Source organism: Thermochaetoides thermophila (assembly GCF_000221225.1).
Source record: "Thermochaetoides thermophila DSM 1495 unplaced genomic scaffold scf7180000011822, whole genome shotgun sequence".
NCBI classification, from domain to species: domain Eukaryota; kingdom Fungi; phylum Ascomycota; class Sordariomycetes; order Sordariales; family Chaetomiaceae; genus Thermochaetoides; species Thermochaetoides thermophila.
In genome coordinates this window covers 1,649,956-1,668,999 of record NW_006383038.1, presented here as the reverse complement: position 1 = coordinate 1,668,999, position 19,044 = coordinate 1,649,956, and the positions used below count along the sequence as shown (strand labels likewise).

General features: G+C 49.7%; 5 protein-coding genes and 1 non-coding gene across 6 annotated transcripts; 1 reads left to right on the top strand and 5 right to left on the bottom strand.

The window, feature by feature from the left end:
• Positions 1–1,609: 1,609 nt before the first annotated feature.
• CTHT_0068980 (uncharacterized protein) lies at positions 1,610–2,758 on the bottom strand (the record flags this gene model as incomplete). Its single annotated transcript, XM_006697118.1, has 4 exons — positions 1,610–1,659; positions 1,767–1,936; positions 1,993–2,645; positions 2,720–2,758. The coding sequence occupies 4 exons, from the start codon at positions 2,756–2,758 to the stop codon at positions 1,610–1,612; spliced, it is 912 nt and encodes a 303-aa protein (XP_006697181.1).
• A 934-nt stretch (positions 2,759–3,692) lies between these two features.
• On the bottom strand, positions 3,693–3,779 carry CTHT_0068970. The gene is given in 2 exon segments: positions 3,693–3,728; positions 3,743–3,779. It is a non-coding gene; the product is annotated as a tRNA-Lys (tRNA).
• A 424-nt stretch (positions 3,780–4,203) lies between these two features.
• Positions 4,204–5,489, bottom strand: CTHT_0068960 (uncharacterized protein; the record flags this gene model as incomplete). Its single annotated transcript, XM_006697117.1, has 2 exons — positions 4,204–4,367; positions 4,439–5,489. The coding sequence occupies 2 exons, from the start codon at positions 5,487–5,489 to the stop codon at positions 4,204–4,206; spliced, it is 1,215 nt and encodes a 404-aa protein (XP_006697180.1).
• A 1,000-nt stretch (positions 5,490–6,489) lies between these two features.
• On the bottom strand, positions 6,490–8,136 carry CTHT_0068950 (alpha-mannosidase-like protein; the record flags this gene model as incomplete). Its single annotated transcript, XM_006697116.1, has 1 exon — positions 6,490–8,136. One exon carries the CDS (start codon positions 8,134–8,136, stop codon positions 6,490–6,492), a length of 1,647 nt encoding a protein of 548 aa, XP_006697179.1.
• Positions 8,137–12,774: 4,638 nt separating this feature from the next.
• CTHT_0068940 (uncharacterized protein) lies at positions 12,775–14,911 on the bottom strand (the record flags this gene model as incomplete). Its single annotated transcript, XM_006697115.1, has 6 exons — positions 12,775–13,039; positions 13,113–13,618; positions 13,690–14,105; positions 14,499–14,527; positions 14,641–14,681; positions 14,768–14,911. 6 exons carry the CDS (start codon positions 14,909–14,911, stop codon positions 12,775–12,777), a joined length of 1,401 nt encoding a protein of 466 aa, XP_006697178.1.
• A 1,065-nt stretch (positions 14,912–15,976) lies between these two features.
• CTHT_0068930 (phosphatase-like protein) lies at positions 15,977–18,454 on the top strand (the record flags this gene model as incomplete). Its single annotated transcript, XM_006697114.1, has 1 exon — positions 15,977–18,454. One exon carries the CDS (start codon positions 15,977–15,979, stop codon positions 18,452–18,454), a length of 2,478 nt encoding a protein of 825 aa, XP_006697177.1.
• Positions 18,455–19,044: the final 590 nt, after the last annotated feature.

The window sequence follows — 19,044 nt, the reverse complement described above, 5'->3', positions numbered from 1 at the left end:
ACACTAAGACAAGATGTGAGTTTCAGAGCTTGTCGAGAGGTTTGAACCGGCCTTCCCAAGGAGCACGATGGTACCTGAATCTTAAAGAGGTCATGGAGACGATGTCCCATCCCAGGTAGATATTTTAGGAGCAGGTGGACAAAGGCTTGGCAAGTCCACAGGATGCAACAGGAACTCGATAACGCCGGCTGAGCCACCAAGATAGGTAGTTGGCTAACCGTGAATCTGCAATCCATCAGCCCTCTCGTTGCAGCTTGTGATTCTATTCCCGATAGAGTTGCGGGCCAAAGAGCAGTCTATATGGTAGATGCTTCGTATAGCTTCTTGGCGGGCTGGCAACGTGGTGATGTGATCTAGTAGGTACCTTACCCCTTAATGAGACATGCGATTCGGCCTCTTCTTCTCTGTTACTCTGCATTCGCCATATCACAACAAGACTTTAATCTAACATACCATATTCAATTTAGAACCGAGAGCTGAGTGGGAGGAGACATGAATCGCGGTGGTGACGATTATGAATCGCAATGGCTGGCAGGGAGTGTAACAGAGCTGCGATGTGGCCTATGATGTGGAGCCGGGCCGCGGTTTTCCGTCAACCTTCGCAGAAGAGCTTGACGGTCTTGGCTTCACTTCAGGCCTGTAGAAAAAGCCAGGATGTTGGGTAAGAGCCTATCGCAATGGAAATGAGTAGATGGCCACAAGGGCCCGAAGCCTAATGCAAGCCGATTCTGGCGTACAGGATGGGTGTTGGAAGTGAAAATATTAATCCAGGTCGGCGGAGGCCAATAATTGTGCCCTAACAAGCCCATCTTCCTCCGGCTCGTCACCAAAACACAGCCAACAAAGCCGTAAAATTACCCGAATTTCGTACCGTACAGTTTACCCCTCGTCCAATTGTTAGTGCGAAACTTTGGACAGAGGTCCTAGTCAGCTTTGCACGATAAACGGCAATTTTCTTAGGGTTGAACGCTGGTTGGAATGATCAAGCAATGGATTCTACCAATTGAAAATATTTTCTTGCCCTGAAGGTGATTAATTTGTGGTTGGGTTGTGATGTCGTTGGGCGTTCCGTGGTCCCAAAGTCTTGCGCCAATAAATAATTCAGAAGCACATGATATAGCACGTGATTGTGGAGCAAGCGGTTTCTAAATGGCCCCAAACTAACCCAGCTGTATTCTCGCCCACACAATGAAGCCAGTCAAGGATCAATGACTTTGTTTTTTCTGCATCATGTTTGTTTTAATTAAGCTCTGCACTGTTCCCATCACCCCAACTTGTTTGGTCTTTTGGACGCGCCGTTTGTGTTACACTATGGAATAAAACCTGTACGTCTCTGCATGGAATATTGTCAGTGGTCCTTGTCTCCCCCATCCACTTCCGATGCGAAAACAGATTTCTAGGGGGCTAGGATGAATCTGACCAAACACTGAGCTTCCTGGATTTGCAATATCCCCGAAATAACGTAGGTCGATTAGCTGAGTCAATGTTGTATTCCCCGAATTTATAGTCAGTTGTGCAACTCCCAACATGCTGTGTGCGAAGCACAGCCAAAACTTGAGCAACGCCTGACGGACCACGCTTATTCTTACCCTGCAACACTCAACACGAATCACTTCTTCGGCTTCCTCGCCTCCGTATATCCCGGTAAAGCTTTCAGCCCTATCTTGCTGTTAGCTACAACCTCCAAACTCAAGTAGTCCATATTGGACACTGTGTTACAATTGGAACGACGATAAGGGAAGATTTTTGCGAGAGGAAAACCTTACAGTCGTCAATTGGCTCATCGATGGCACTCGATAGAGTGCACCTGTTCATCGCGGCGATGCTTTGAGTCTTGAGCACTGGGCAGTTGACATAGCATGCCGTATCCATGGCACGCTGAAGCGAATCACCCTTCCAACCGAAGACATAATCTCCGTGAGAGCCATATCCGGTCCTAGCATACATCCAGTAAGCATCATCTTATGTTTCAAGGATGAGCGGCATGTTTACCTGTCATCCATCGACCACACAAACGGCTGTGAGCCATCTTCTGGCCAGATATCCTTGTGGTTGAACTGACGTGTATCCCAGATCGTTTCATACATAAGTTGTGGTACATGTATGGGATGAGATGCTGGGCACGGCCCCCCACTCTCAAAAGTTCCGGATTCTGGGTACGCCATGTGACTTATGTGGTCCGGGGAATCGAGATTCTTGCCGTCCCAACAAGTTGGGAAGCGCACGTTGGCCATGATTCCCTCCGGGCATGGCTGCTTGGGGAAATCTAGCGTCTCAGGATACCGCGTGTACAGATCCTGTAAGCATGTGTACGTGATTTGCCGGAACCTCTTGGCCTCTTCCTTGCCCCGAGCTGATGCCTCGCCCACCAGCATGCGGAACCCTGTCTTGAAGGCTGTTACCCGTGATGTCTGCTGAAAGGTGGCCAGGCCGTCTTGCATGTAGTAGACTGTCATGCCGCCATTACCGCCTTCGAACCCAACGTTAGGCCGCTGAGGAACTCGGTGATAGGAACCGTTGCGTGCGCGGAAGAACAGCACAGCTGTCCAGTAGTTAGAGAAGTCTTCACTAAACTGGCACGTCGTGCATGTGGCCTTTTCTGCTATATCTCCGTCCGCCGGGTCCATCGTCGCGTTGAAGGCATTCTATCATGGTTTATAAACAGGTTATTCAATGTAATTCATCTTTTCTTCATCTTTTTCTTCGGTCTATTACTTACACCACCAATGATCTGGTGAAGATGGGGAGAAGGATTCATGCCAGGGGTCACGAGAGGATCGAGCCGTTCGACAACCAATTGGGAGCAACCGAACCGGATGAGAGCTAATGCTGGCACTGCCAGTGCAAGAGTCATAAGTGGGTCCTTTTTCATCTTACCTGCTATTTTCCTCCTATTTTAATGGTTTGTAAGCTAAATGTAAGAAATGGGCCGTTGTTATTGGACGAAGTAAGTTGGCTTTGACAGGATGCTTAAGCAGCTAGCGATCTTGTTGAGGTCTTGTTTTCACTTGACCATTGGTATTGCGTCTGCAGTCTTATGATTGGAGAGTGGCTCTGTTATATTCTCGATCTTATGCACAATGTTTTGAATCATGCCAGCCAAGGACGTAAGTTCGATGCATACGGGAAGCAGACGGCAAGAACATCATTGATGTGCCTGACCAAGATTTCTGATATATAGGATTTTGCCCAGATTCACCACGCTTGGCTTCATATGGAAGATTAGGTTTTGAGGTTATACAACCGCTATAACAGTGAATTGCCTATGCACCCCTAACTGACTACCAACGCTTCATCCAATCACATTCAGTTTGTTCCGTTTCTACTATTGCTTACACCTTGCCGATGTGTACCGTCATCTACTAAAACAACACTGGTGAACACAATTCCAGCATGGTAAGTGTGCACAGTCTAACCAATGCGGCGTAAGTCACGAAAATCTACTTTATGTGACATGTTCTTGCTTTCCGCGAGGTATGGCTTGTCCGATGCTTTATCACCTCCTGTCGAGGGTTCCCTGGGGACGCTGTCTTGAGATATGGGATGTGATACAAACCCACCCGTATTGCATTTTTCACTATTTAAATATTTCGAAGGGAGAAAACACGCACATAGTTTATGTGAAAGTTGGGTAATCAAGATTTGATGCAAAATGTTCGCCAAAAACATTTCCAGCAGTGGATCGGGAATTGAGCCCGATGCGGGGGTCGAACCCGCAACCTTGAGATTAACGGAGAGTTCTTAAGAGTCTCACGCTCTACCGATTGAGCTAACCGGGCACTGGGAAGTCACTATTGATGTTACAGCTATGCTTGAGTTTTCGCTCAACTAGGCGTTCGATAGGCTAGCTCAAGGACATCTTGGTTTGAACTCCTTAAGTACAATCGATCTAGTTTGGCACCTATATACATAAGCCAAGAAAATCATTCGTCATAATGGCAAGATCCGACAGCTCTAACATTGACATTCTGGCTAAAATATCAAAGCTCCAAGCACTAGCAATGAAGTCACGATGTTAGAAACCAAGGAATCTGATTCGTTGAAAAGCGCAATATCTACCTAGCTGACATTAGACACAGAACACCACCGTCGATGCACCACGTCGGTCATGCTAGGTCCAAAAGCGGGACAAGACCCCCTGATGCCGACCTTTTTTGCCCCCGTCATGTAACAAAGAGACACACAGTCTGGGCATTCAGCTCATCACTCTGCATCTAGCGGGGCCCTTGGCGGAGTGTCGTTGACCTGAACTCCTCCGCGTTTCTTCTCATGGCTATCAGGCATGGGCAAAGCCCAGCCACCTTCACCTTCAGGAGTGGCAAGCCACAGTCTAAGCAGATGACGACGCGGAGCTGGGGGAGCGAAGTCTGATCCGTGGGAAGGTGAATTAGCTGGCAAGACGGAGAATATATCAGATATAGGAGCAGGGTGTTCATACCTTTATACGCTGTTCTAGCGTGAAGCAAATGTGAGTTGCTCACAAATTGGATATCTCCTACTTCAAGGATCATGTGCAACGCTTCACGTTGGCATGTATCTTCCAGAATCTGCATCGCCCTCTTCTGCTCATCGCTCAGTGGCGGCAATAGGCCCTTATCCCAGAAACGCCAAAGCGACCGAACATAGTACGGATCCCACTTGCAGTACAACCGACCCTTGCTCCCATCCTTCTCGAGATACACCACCGGCTGTCGAATGTACTCCTCCTGGCCAATTGACACCTCGCCCTTGCGGTCAAAGTACCAGATGGGCTTGGTCAACAGTTCTGCGACATCTGGATGCTCCCGTTGGAGGATGTTCCACACATTGTGGACACTCACGATGTCGCTCTCACCGCCCTCTTGGGCACGGTGCAGGCACAGAAGCCCGACGATGTCACAGTCGTCGGCGTGAAAGAATTGACGGGCAGCCGTGCGGTAGATGCGCACAGAGTCAATCTGCTCCGGGTTGTCGCCAACGTCTTTGACGTGGCCCAGGACGTGCCCGAGGCCGTTCTGGGAGACGAAGTAACCCAAATGAGTGCCGAGACCCATATAGGCTGCCGCAGTTTTTAGGGGTTCCCATTTCCCTACGGGAAAACCCTTGAAGAGGATAAAGCCCTTGCCGTTGAGGAGATCATCACGTAGGGCTGCAAGAGTGGGCGCAAGTTTGGGAAGGGGGAAAAACTCTTTCGAGATGCCTTCCAGCGGAGTACCGCTAGCGATAAAAGCGTCTGTAGCCTCAGAGAGCTCATCAATCTCTTCCTCGGTGAAGCGATGGATCCAACGTTCGGGGTGGTCAACGAAATCTTCCTTTTTCCAAACAGTAGGCCCTGTGATCTCCTTTGGGAAAGCTTCATAAGGCTTGAGGAGATCATAGAGAGGTGGGTGCTGGCCCGAAGTGCGGATCCCGTCGGGGAAGATATGCCGGGGAGCATCGTCGTTGCGCTTAGAAATAGGAGGTGTGAAGGGAGCCTTGGTAGGCTCGTCAACGAGAATCCCGGGAGCCATCGAGAATTTGATATGGGCGTTTTACTGAATGTTCAAAGGAACAGAGGAAGAAGGGACTAATAGAAACTGATGAGGGAGGCGCAGTAGTGCTTGCGTCGGTACACTTCATGGGAGAGATCAAGCTCGGTATAAGTAGGTGTGTAAATTTGTGCTAGATTGGTCCATTGTCTCAGTGGTGACAGCTTCCGTATGCAGGGTCGTTGTTGCGCTCAACATGGATGATGGCGTGATGGCCACAGCTGACAGCCATGAAACATTGAGAGCAGGTCAACTGTGGGGTTGGAGTGCCAATTGTGCAGATTGGGATTGTTGAGTGCGTCAGGGCCATTGCGATATACTGTAGCGGGATGACGTGCTCGAGATCTTTGAGGTGGGAAGCTCCACAGGACGAATAGCACCATGAGATGCGAAACTTGAAAACTATGCTTTTGTAGAATGAGACATGCCGTTCGCCTGTTCTAAACCGATTGGTTAGCAAAGGCACGTTTTGGGTCGGATGGATAGATCCATGCAGGAGGTTAATTCTGGGGTAATCTGGAGTTGATGACCACGGACCGGGGTCAAGATTGGATGGATGACAACACAACATCCAAGGAACTTACCCCGCAGCACCCCTGATTGCCTCCAGAAACAAAAGTCGGTACAATTGGACATCAAGAGCGACTTACAGTCACTTGACGATGTGTTTGAATGGTTCAGAGTCAGTGATATTGACTTCAAGGAACTGAAGCAACGTTCTGGCACAGCACGAGTTAGACAACAGGGGCTTGTCAACGAAAAGCTAATGCAAGCTTTAATAACAGTGAGGGGCAGGCTGTTTCGCCAGAGCGGGAACCATAGTGAACCATATGAATTGAACATATGCCGTATTAAAGCATGCTAGTATTAAAGGTACCGAAATCGAGAAGTAAATGATAGAGTATGCCTAGAAAATATAAGAACATCATCACCTGCGCGGGTATTTGTAACTATAAAACAGCCAAGGCGATTATTCTGATGGTTAAACATACGTTTGCTCAGCTGTTAGTGGTTTCAGGCGCTTCAGCGGGTGCGCCTCGGTGTTGAGAACATAATCGTCTAAGCTTATTAGGTCGGGCTCGCTGAACATCAAGTAGAAGTACTTGAGTGTCTCGCCAATCCAGAAGCTTTCCATTCTGTCAAGCTTAGCTGACTTGCCTCTCGGAGCGGTGACATCGACAAGTCCCGAATTGGCGAGGGGTGTCCTTGTGTTTTCTTCAATAGCCCGCCACATTTGCCAGGCAGTATCCAGCAAGTCTTTGCGGCCCGTGAGGCGGTAGAGAATAAATACACTCTCTATGGCCTCGGGTCGGAGGTGGTACTTCCCATCTCTAATGGCAATGATTCCCTGTGGCAGGTGTTTCTCCTCGATGATGGCATCTGCTTTGTCTGCATCTTTCTCTGGATCCAAGCCTGCCTTGAGCAGGACGGCCCGTTTCCACCGCTCAGGATCCCAGGGACAATCTTTGTCGTCGCTGTCGTTTTGGCTCTCTTTGCAGGGTAACATAAAGAAGTTTTCTGGCATGATTCCAGAGGGGGTCGCATTGTAAGTCCATACACAACCGTCGGTAATTTTGGTCCCTTTGTCGACATGTGTGTCATTCCCTATTAGCTTGCCACCTAAGAGAAGCATACCTCCAGCAAAGCAGACTAAATGCTGGGCTTCTGGCTTGAGGTATATGGTGCGGCTGCCGTCATCTCTTTTGTGAACAGTAACAAAACCTGAGATGAGAATGTCGGCATTGTCGGGTACCATCGGACGGAAGAGGTTCTCACGGATGGCGGTGTCCATAGCAACCTCGTACATTTCACGATATTCTGGAAGCAACCCACCCATTAGGGCATGAGTCTTTGGTAGATACTCGAAAAGAGAATCGGCCATGGCCCCGAGAGTATAATCGGGGTGGCTCGAAAAGTCTTCATTCCGTGGATTGACTACTACCGGCCACAAGCCAGGCAGGAGAGTGGTGTTCTGTGACGCGCGTAGTGTGCTGGTGATGCGCTGCACGGCGTCAAACCATTTAGGGTCGCCCGTGATCATAGAGAGTCGTATGAACTCAAGGGCAAAAGTCCCAAGCTCCGCGATGAGAGCATGTTCAGGAGCTTGTTGCTTCTTTCCTTGGGCGGCAGCACGAGCATCCCATCTAGTAATGGGCATTCGGTTAGGAGTATCGAAGGCGACATAGAGCATCTCGCCAACCTCACGGGCCTTGGCAAGTAGCCTCTTGTCGCCGCTGAGTTCATAGGCGCCTAGGAAGCCACCGAGGTATCGGATGTTGGTCTCGAAGACGTTGATCAGGTCCTCGCCAACTGACTCGAAATCGATCGTAGCCGCAGCCGTGACGGCTTCGTAGAATTCATCTTTCATGTCCATGATCCACAACGTGTCAAGGCTGTCAACAAGGGTGGCACCCCATCCACCAAAGGGGTTGAGCTTCTTGCCACTGACCGGAGCAAGCTCATCGCTTCTCCAGGCAAGCCTGCGATAGGATGACCAGCACCGCTTCATGGCGGCCTTGACAGCGTCGCGACGCTGAAGGCGCAGCTCACGTTCTGACGACGACTCAAGCGCAAAGTCATGCTGTAATTTAGGGAGGAGGGACGGCTGGCTAGTCGGAAGCGGAAGCATGCTGGTGACGGGGTAATGAGGCTTCATTTGGCTCCATGCTGCCTTGACGCGACTGGAGCTCTCTTGGAAAAAGGACTCGTCCCCTGGGACGGGATTTCCGGCAGGAGTGTATGGTCTTGCATTGGAGCCTCCTGAAGTTCCTGGGAGCCGGTTATCAGGTATAAATCTAGGAGAAGTGGCATCAAGCCGCTGAAATGAAAACACGACAAAAAGAAGGACAAAAGCAATGAACAATGCCAATGACTTCCGTCGCAAGAAACCACCCGGCATTTTAGAGTGTCGGGGCTCTGGCGACTGTACGCCCTTGTGTAATGGCGATGAAAATGACGGTACTTAGGCAGGAGGAAAGTTGCCTATCCCAGGGAGTTGTGTCGGTCAAACTGCACACTGCCATCTCCAAGTCCCAGCTACATCCAGTACGTAAGGCAGGTTGGTAGGCAAGTGGGTACGGCATCCACATCTCCTAGAGTTGGAAATATTCTGACAAATAAAATGATTTCCATTCTTTCTAATAGCCCTAAATTACGCCTGAGATTTTCATTGGTCCATGCCACCTCTTTTTTGCTGATACTGCTTACTATTTTCGGTAATGAAAACTAAAAGTCCAAGTGTTACGCGTCCAGCAGCTGCCCCGCAGCGGCGCGGTGGAACCAATGAGAAGCCGCTGGGCATAAGCAAGCAACCAATAGGAGGGTCCCGAGAGAGCTAGGGATGTGGACCAACCAGAAGTGTAGCGCAGTTATCGCAGTCTCTCACTGATATGCTGCGATAACTACGGGAAATCAAGGCCCAAATAAGCAACGGTAACAAGGCAGGCATACCAACGGCTTCGAAGATAAATATGTATATAGAATCACCCATCCTCCAGAGCCACGACGAAGACTCCCCAGTCAGCAATAGAAACAGTTATCAACCAACAACTGGTGACCAGTGAATTCCATACACTACTGTGTGAGGACCCCAGTCCCTCAGGCTCTTCGAACCCATATCAGGAGGTTGTGGAATCGTCGCAACAAGTATATAGTTATGCTAATAGATAATATATTACTTAACCGTCCTATGGTAGAAGTGATCTTAGGCGATATGTGACAAGCTACCGAGACTTTCTTGTGACGATTCCACAACCTCCTGAGATGGGTTTGAAGAGCCTGAGGGACTGGGGTCCTCACACAGTAGTGTATGGAATTCACTGCAGTCACCAGTTGTTGGTTGGCAAGTGTTTTTATGCTGACTGAGGAAGTCCTCATCGCAGTTCTGGAGACAAGAGATTATATATACATATTTATACTCGAGGACTATTGGTATGCCTGCCTTGCCAGATATCATCGGCCAAGCTCAGGATTATCGTTAAGGGAAAGAGGTTGATTGTGGTTCTTGGCAGCGACAATATTTCCTTGCCTCTGGTTGGTTTATCTTCTGGTCCCACTTGGGGCTTCCTCATTGGTTCCCACTACTCTAGGGTGGCTGATCCGCATTTGGGCTGTTACATATCTGGGATGGATTCAAGTTGGATTAGAGAGAGAGGATTCAGACTTCAAGCACCGTGGTAACCAGTTGTACCGCGCAATTGTTTGCATTGCTAGCTGGGGAATTCTTCGGCCCAGTGGCCATTGAGGAATCTATCTACCCTACTTGTACTCAGGATCCCTTTTTGTCTTATAGCGCCTTTTGAACCCTGTCTCTCGCACTTCCCACGATATTTTATGTCGCTCTTCATGCGATACTTCCCTTGCGTTTCATTGGCTGTTCTGGATCCATTTCCTCCGTGCATTTTATTGATTCTATGTACCCGCCCTGCTTCTTGCACCCTGATAACTCTGTTGGTCTTATTGGTCGTGACAGCCTAGTCATCAAACATCTCTAGCCTTCAGGGCCTTGTTATTGTATGGTGAACCGTGCCAAAAGGAACTTCCAGGGGAAGCCCCACTCGACAGACAATCACGTGCGATAAAGAGCCGTACATAACTTATGGATGCCTGGTCCATACTCTACCAGTGGTAGGCGGAGCCAACATTGGTAAGGTCAGTACAAGATGTAAGGCTCACCAACTCCTGACATTGAGCGCCTAGGCCAGCCTGTTCTCCAAACCTCAAGCTGTTTGGGAACTGAGAATAAAAGAAAAGGTTAGCTATAGAAGGTAAGTTCGAGACAAGACATCAATGGTAAAAGAGAAAGCCTCTCAGCAACGAGAAGAAGACAAGCCCAAAATCTCCTTAAACCAGTGCTTCATCTGCACCAGCCACCACTTTAGCTCACAACCGCATACCGTATCAAGCCCAGTGCTCCTCCTAGCACAATGGCTAATGGCGCATTCAGCCCAAAATACCTCCCTCCAACATAGCTCGTTGCCGTTATTACCACCCACCAAGGATCATCACCAAGACTCCTTCCTGACTGGAAACCCACATCTATGTACCCTACCATGAAGATGCGATACACAGCTGTGTAAATCAGGCCAACCGCACCCGCGTTTACTCCACGAAAGATGGCCTTCATCCATCTTCGATTGCGAACGGCGCCCCAAACCCCCATTGTCCCATGAACCAATGCAAGCCCAGGGGCAAATATGCCAAACCATGCAATCACCGCTCCCGCGACTGAATTGTGTCCGCCGTTAATTGCCGTTAAGCTTCCCAGAAACACTGCGAAGTTGAAGTTAGGTCCTGGAAATGCCTGAATCAATGCTAGGCCGATCAAAAAGTCGCGTGGTGCTACCCATCCCTCTGCCACGACATACTCGCGTAGCAAGGGAACCACAACTGGACCACCCCCAAAGATTATGGTTCCCGCGAGATACATGTTGGAGAAAAGCCGATAGAGCAAAGGGGAACCGGGAGGAGGAAAAGCACTGCGCACTGCCATGACGACGACAAAGGTCGTAAGAAAACATCCGATGATGGCAGTTCCAGCTTTCCATGTTAACAGGTTCAGCTGGTGGGAAGGAGGAATAATCCGGGGCTCCTGTTCCGCCGAGGACTGGCTATGCATGGCTGTAATATCTTGCATTTCATGTCGTCCCGGTGTCGACGAGGAGGCAATTGGTGTTGTGCTGATGCCAGCTGGCACACGCTGCTTACTGACTTCGGCTCCCTCCCCAACAGAGATCTGTCCTTGTTCCTCAAGGTTCTCATCCCTTTGTTGTCGTCTTATTGCCTTCACGAGCTTAGAAATGGGCCGATGTACCCAACGATAGTCGAAAATAAGTGTCGCAGCGCCAGAAATAGCCATCAGAACGGGGAAATACCAAAGCGCATTATACAGCATTCCAGCTGCACCAGTAAAGAACACAACGATCCTCGTCAGCTTATCTGTAATGGCTTTCCGTGACAGTTCGACGGCAGCTAATGCAATCACGCCTACAGTCGCTGCGTTGAGACCTGATAACAGCGCATACACTGGTGCTGGGAGCTTCTCGTCGATGTTGGAAACTCCAATTGACAGGGCATACATGCCCAGGGCACCTGGTAAACTCCAGATCAAGAAGCTTGCGAGAGCAGCCAAAGGGCCAGCACGTATCATGTTAATACAATATAGCATCTTCGTACTGGCCGGCCCAGACAGTGATTGAGAGATGCTGAAGAGCTCTTGAAACACTTGCTCGTCAATCCATTGTTTTTTTTCCACAAATTTCTTATGAAACTGTCAAGAGCATTGGTAAGCCAGCGCGCATTCAGCCTTGAAGCGATAATACGGAACTCACAATCTGAAAATGTACCGGCGGCCCTCCAAAGGCTGTGACACCCAAATGCCAATTTGCTCGTAGTATCTTCCAAGCCTGGTGGCCCAATGTGCGCACCTGGGCTGTAAGCCCTGGAATACCGATATCCGGGTAACTCATTTCAATCTATATGGCCGACGATGGTTACTACGAGTAAGAAAAGAATGAAAGAGGTTAATGGGAGAAGTGGGAGAGTCTCAGGAGTGCTAGCATTTGTTTTGTGCTTCTGCTGTAGAATGGGATTTACCGCAGTCACCGATGATGCAATTCTTGGCTTTGGCCGTCTAGCCAATCACGGCTATATCTGAAAGTTAGGGTGTTGGAAACGATCAGTCCCATGCCCCGTGAACTGTGGGGGAATATTCAATACACTACAACTACTTTTCCCTGGTGTTATAGCAACCATGACACTTCATTTCTGGATTATGATGATCTTGATATCTAGTCTTTCTGGAAACACATACCTAGGTAGATAGTCTCATCATGTCATGTGCTATGTCAGATGGTATCTGTTGCATCACTCAATGGAACAGTTAGGGCCCTCGTCATATCTGGTCATTCGATGATTCCAATCCAGGAGGCAAACCTTAGTACCTCTAGGCTTCAGGGACGATCTTCTTGCAACCAGCTATGGAGATATCCGATAAAACATTGTTAATTTGATCAGTTAGGCAACACCAAGCCTCCACTGCAGGCAACGGAGAAAACTTGACTGCACGATAGAGCAAGGATATAAGCAAAAGGAGAGTAATGTCACAAGAAATTGAATCAAGAGATAGTCTGTGCTGCTAAGTAATGCATCGCTGACTTCAAGGGGATCACATGCTGATTTAGAACAACAAAAAGCCATTGAAATTGAGTTCACAGCTTCCTGGCTGACCGTTTGAGCACAGGAACTGCCTCAAAAGTCTGCCTAAAACTCACAACACCATGAGCCCAACTGACACGCCGACCAGCATTGCAATGTCTGCAGCTGGTGTAGTTCCCGGAGCTGCTCCAATGAGGCTGGCCGATGCTGAAGGGGTGGTTGTGTAAATGACAGAAGGTGTAGAAGCTGAAGTTGAAGACACAACGCCCGAAGTAAACGGCACTCCTCCCGGTGTGCTACTTGCCCCAACGAAGGCAGGAGCTTGAGTTGCAGCTGTGGGGTTAGGGGTCGCAGTCGAGTTGGCAGGGTTTAAAACCCTGTCAATAGCCGTCAATATCAACAAGGCCTTGAGTCAGGAGCTTAGGTGACCAAATGAGGGAAAGGACTCACCCGTCAATGATGTGCACAATGCCGTTAGCAACCAGCAGATCTGCCTGAATCACACAGGCGCTATTGATGAACAGCCGACCGTTTTCAATCCGGAAGTAGACATTCCCTCCCTGGGATGTGGCCTGGCTGGCTACTCCACTACCACTGCCGCTTAGCCCTGCCACTGATCCAGTGCCAGAAGTCGAGCCACTTGCTGCATTGTTTATGTCGTCGACGATCTGCTCGCTGTAGAGGACCTTCCCTCGAATCACATGATATCCGAGGACTGTGGTCAGCTCGTCGGCAGTCAAACCGGCCACCAGGCTGCCTATGGCATTAAAAGCCTGGTTATTAGGCGCGAAGATGGTGAGGTCATTTGCTTGGTTAATGCTAGTCTCAGCCTTTGCCCGGCGAATGGCACCCAATGCAGCCGTCAGGTTAGCACTTAGAAGCGTATCAGTGAGCGACGGCGGGATAGTCAGGACGGAATCGATGACATGGAGGATGCCATTTGCGTATGGGAAATCCTATGATCGAACAGCTAGTTTAATCATGAACGAGGCTCAAATTTGCCGTCAATGAGTGCCGGTCAACTTACGTATGGCTGAACAGTAGACTGAGCAGCATTGCCGGTATAGAACGTGATCGCGCCATCATCGGATCGGGAGATAATGCGCTGACCGCCGGTAATGTTGGAGTAACCGGCGATGTTGAGCATGGTCGGGAATGAACGATCCACCGTCAGGTTTGAAATCCAATACAAGCCATCCAAGACGTGATAGCTCAAGAACGCTGTGAGCAAGTTGGCGTCCTCAGCGAGCTGAGCTGCAAGGGGAGTGTTGTAGAGCTGAGCCATAGCATTGTTGCTTGGCGCCAGCAGAGTGACACCTGAAGCACTGCTGAGAATGCTATAGATCAGTTCTTCAGACTCCAGCCAGCTGGTCAGCGTCGACAGCGTCGCGCTTTGCGCGGCCAGCACATCAGCCAGAGTCTGGCATGTCGTCAAGCGCGGGGCTAGGAAGAGGAGTATCCGATCCAGTCGCATCAATACCAGTACTCAATCGTTCAGTCTGCTCAAGAAAAGAGACAGGCTGAAATATGATACCTCTGAATTCTTCGAGCTCCCCAGAGCATTATACCTGCCGGTATGCGCCACTGGCGCAGGAAGCGACGTAGCGATCACGTCGGCCCAAATCCATGGCGAATGCTGATTTTGGGAGCACTGTAAGTGCTATTGAGCGAGCCACAGTTACGCTTTGACAAATATAATGGTGTTGCAGTGACACTAGACCCCCCGTGATGTTGGATTTGATATCTTATGATGTAGTCTGTGGTTTTAGGAGAACAATGCGGACGTGATATGGTGAGAGACAAGGCTCGAGCTTCCTATAGGTATGTTTTGGTAACTGATGGCCAACCGTGCGCGAAAATAGTCACTAATGACGTCATTAGCACGTGATATTTAGCCCCTTTAGTTGAATAGAGCGCACACACATTGAGATATATCGTAAACGGGATTATGAACCTTCCTTAAGCGGTATTAACTCACCTAACCTTTTCCTTGAGGAAAGCATCGAAGTGGGGTTGTAACTGCATCCCGACATGTCAGGTATTTTACAAGAACTCGTCGATCCGTATTTTACACGGTGCAGGTACCGTACAGTTATATGTCTTACAACCCAGCAGCTCAGCAAGGGTCCCCGACAGCCAACTTGTTGCGGTGACGACATGGCCGCGAACGGTGCTGGCTTCCACGTCTCGCGAGCCTGGAACCTTAAAATGGACTCTTCCGCCTGCAGCATGTGATCTTTTGCTCTCATCCTCCGCTACCAAAAACAAGATTCTCGCCTACTCAAATATTTCGATGTCTCAACTTGTCGATGCTACGCCCTCCGCCAGCTCTTCATCCCCAGGATCGCCCAACGCTCTGCTCGCTCCGTGCTCTAGGTCCTCCAATGCGTTCGCCGAATCTTGGCATGTCGCTCATCACAAGGAAGGAACCCAGCTCGACGGAATTTACCAACCTGCACTCCCATAAACGCCCTTAAAGTCTCTTGTTCTAGTTCAACTCGCCGACCGCCGCGACTGACGACCAGTCAACTGCGATTATATCGAATTTTGCCAACATGTCTGTCCGAGAGCCAACGCCATGGAATGCAGGCGAAGGGCCGAACCTCACATCCACAAACCCATACTCTCTCCACAAAGCCCTGCACGCACGTCGTGATGAGTACACAAAACCACACCGCTTACGTATCAAGATCGGCACCTGGAATGTTGCTGCATGCCCAGGAACTGAAAAGGACCTCGCCAGATGGTTTGTTGAGGGAGAAGCGCTGAATTCTGCTCCTGAATCCTCCAAGCAGCGGGCGAGTTTTTCTGGGCATCCCTTGGCATCCGGAGTTGAACACGACAACGGCCCCATCCTGCTGACAAAGGATGGTAGGATTGGACTGTACGTTCTTGGGCTTCAGGAAGTCAATATGTTGTCATCTCCAAGCCAGTATATGACGTGGATATATGCTCCTGATACAGCCGCATCAGATAAGTGGAAAGCGGCTCTAGAGGCTGCGTTACCCGCAGGCTACCAACTTGTCGCCGCTGAACAGTTGGCTGGAATGCTACTCTTGGCTTACGCGTCTCCCGAAGTAGCGCCTACAATCAGCCATACCAGCATATGCTGTGTTGGAACCGGAGCTCTAGGTTATCTGGGAAACAAAGGTGCTGTGTGTCTGCGTATCATACTCGGGGAAACAACCCGATTACTTTTTGTCAACTGCCATCTGGCAAGCGGCGTTGGAGACGCATATGCTGAACGACGCATTTATCAAGTCCGGCAAATCTTGTCGCAAGCATGCTTCGACTCGCCCTCTTTACACGGCATCATGGAGGAGAGTAAAGAGAAGATCGGCGCCGAAGACTTTGCCTTCTGGTTTGGTGACTTCAATTCGCGGCTTGATCGGCTACCTGGGGATGACATTCGCCATCTCCTGATGCTCCATACCAAGGGCGAGTATGACGTATCTAAGCAAGTACTCTCACAAGGAGAGACGCTTGGAGAAGAGGCCCTTGGTATGCAACAACCTCCAGCTAGTGGCACTGAGACATCAGATAAAGCCACTGTTGACGCTGAACTACGGATACGATCAGAAGACAAAGGAGAGGAAACCAGCAACTGTGATGACGATTCTCTACTTCCTTCCGACTCTGATGAATTTTCTCTTGATCCACACCAGGACCCTGGCTCTCTCCAGTCAACTCTTGATTCTCTGCTTCCGCACGATCAGCTTCTCCGTCTGATGAAAGAACGCAAAGCATTCCATGAGGGGTGGCGAGAAGGTCCAATAAGATTCCTGCCCACTTATAAGTACGATATAGGCACCGTTACTTCTTTCGACTCTAGCGAGAAACGAAGGCCGCCGGGCTGGTGTGATCGCATTCTTTACCGTTCTCGCATGGACCTGGAACGGTACGAACGAAAAGTCAGAGAGGAAGAGGCACTTCGTAAACGAGAAGAGGAAATGAAAGCACGCGGCATCCTTGAGGATATTGACGATCAAGTGTTGTTTGCCTACGATCCTGAAAACGACGGTGATGATCAACCAGAGACTGCCAAAATTGACTACGACGAATTCAACGAGACCGGAGAAGGACACGACTATGAGACTATGGAAGTTGAAGACAAGGACAAGATATGGCTCGAGTTGTACACATCTCACCAGCTGATCACGTCATCGGATCACAAGCCTGTTTCTTCAATCTTCACCATAGAGTACAACGCTGTGGTTCCCAGCCTGAAGGCGAAGGTCCATGCTGAAGTTGCTCGGGAGCTGGACCGGGCAGAGAATGAGGGGCGTCCAATCATCACTGTTGTGGTTGACCAACACGACGTCCATCAAAATGACAAGGGTCGCAGGTCCGCGGAGAGCGAACAGGTGGATTTCGGAGAGATGGTATTCCTGAGAAAGAAAGCAGCATCGCTCATCATAGCCAATACGGGGAGAGTTCCGGCAACTTTCTCGTTTGTCAGGCCGGCTGTGGAAGGTTTGGAAGACAATACTACACTACATTCGTGGCTCTCAACATCGTTTGTACGCTATGAGCCTCCTGATCAAGACTTCGCCTCGGTTAAACTTGGGACAGAAGTCACTCTCGAGCCGGGTGAAACTATCAACGCGCTTCTCGAGGCCCTAGTCAACGACGTGAATCTAGCTCGCTCTTTAAACCAGGGACAAGCCTTGGATGAAGTACTGATTCTGAGCGTTAAGAATGGTAGAGACCACTTCATCCCTGTGAGGGCTTCCTGGGCCCCAAGTTGCATCGGCTGGTCTATACCAGAGCTTATACGAGTTCCTGACGGGGGCATCCGTGGCTTTGCCAAGTCGCGTTTGCTGGATCAAACCGAGGCTAGAAATCTTGATTCAGACCTACCCGTTCACCGACCTGCTCCAAAGGAACTCTTGCACCTCATTGAAGCTCTCGAAATTCTGACCCAGCGCGCTACAGCCGAAGCGCAAATGATTGAAGATCTTACCATCCCTCACGACCCGGGCTGGCCATTCGACGAAGCTACCTGCACAAGCATCGACCGTGTAACCCGCCTCTCACTCGTCGCCTCTGTCCTGGATGCACTTGATCAAGACCAGCCTCTTCTTCAATCATTTCCTCCGGAAGTATCCGTTCTCGCTCGTCTCGAGGTCGTTTCTCATACATTGATTCTTTTCCTTTCTTCCCTCACCGACGGTATCGTCCCTACTCACATCTGGAATATATTTGTGGAGAACCAGACCTTATTGGAAAAGATTACCACGGCTTACAACAGCATCACCACTGGTTCGCTCGCTTCTGCTAATGCTGCATGTGCCGCTGCACAGGATGCCATACTTGATATCCTCATTCAAGCCTCCCCCCATCACAATATCAGTTTCGTTTTCTTGACTGCAACTCTCTCTCGCGTTGTGGCAGAACTCAGTCCTATGACCAAGACCCAGTGGGACCTGCTGATGCAGCAGCAACCAGCACAACAGCACAAGCTTTCAGGGAGGACTATTGGCTCCTCTATTGGCGGAGTTTTCGGTAGACGTGCTGTGAGTGCTAGCTACAGTTTCACAACCGATGGAAGCAGTAATGCCGCTCCCCACAAGAATGCCCCTGATGCTGCTACTGTCAGCAGGAGGGCGACTAATCTGGATGAGGCGACTTCTGCACTTGCACAGAGACGAGCAAGAGAGAAACGAGTGGCAGATCTGTTTGCGCCACTTATTTGTCATGGTTTGGAGGGCACTATCCAAAGCAAGGAATCGAAGGCCGCAGAAAAGATGAGGGCAATTCTTGGCTTATTTTTGAGGGAGCGCCTCGACTAGAGTAGCATCCTAGCATCCGAAAAGTGGCGATGAGAGATTGGTTGTGTGACCCGCCTTGTCCTGCGTCCGATCATAGGCATAATACTGCGATGTTGTGAGTATGGAGCGACGTTTGTCCCTTATTGGTTTGCCTTCTGCGGTTCGTTTATTGCGACTATTCTCTTCGTCTCTTCCAAAAAAAGCCTTCCGCCTGACCCTGATCCTTTCCTGTTCTGCTTCTTGGTTTGCCCTTAACCCCACAAGTGGTTACTGACCAGAAGCCTTTCCAGGTCGGATTCAAGCACTGTATTTTTGCCTTGTTTCTGCAGCGTCCATTAACTCTTACAGTGAGATATTCCAGCATTCAATAGGACAGAGCCATCTCCGCCACACCAGGGCTCCGTGGCTCACATTAACCCCCCACGACATCCCAGATGCAACACTGATACAAGGTACGGATCCTAGCAACCAGAATGCCTGCTCTTCCTCCATCCCATCATCATAGCCAGGTATCGCGAGCACCACGAAGATGTTCGCCCCATCCACAACTAGTAATTAACATCGCTAGGTTCCCTCTCGAATGCAACAACAGTCTTGAAATCCGTGTGCTG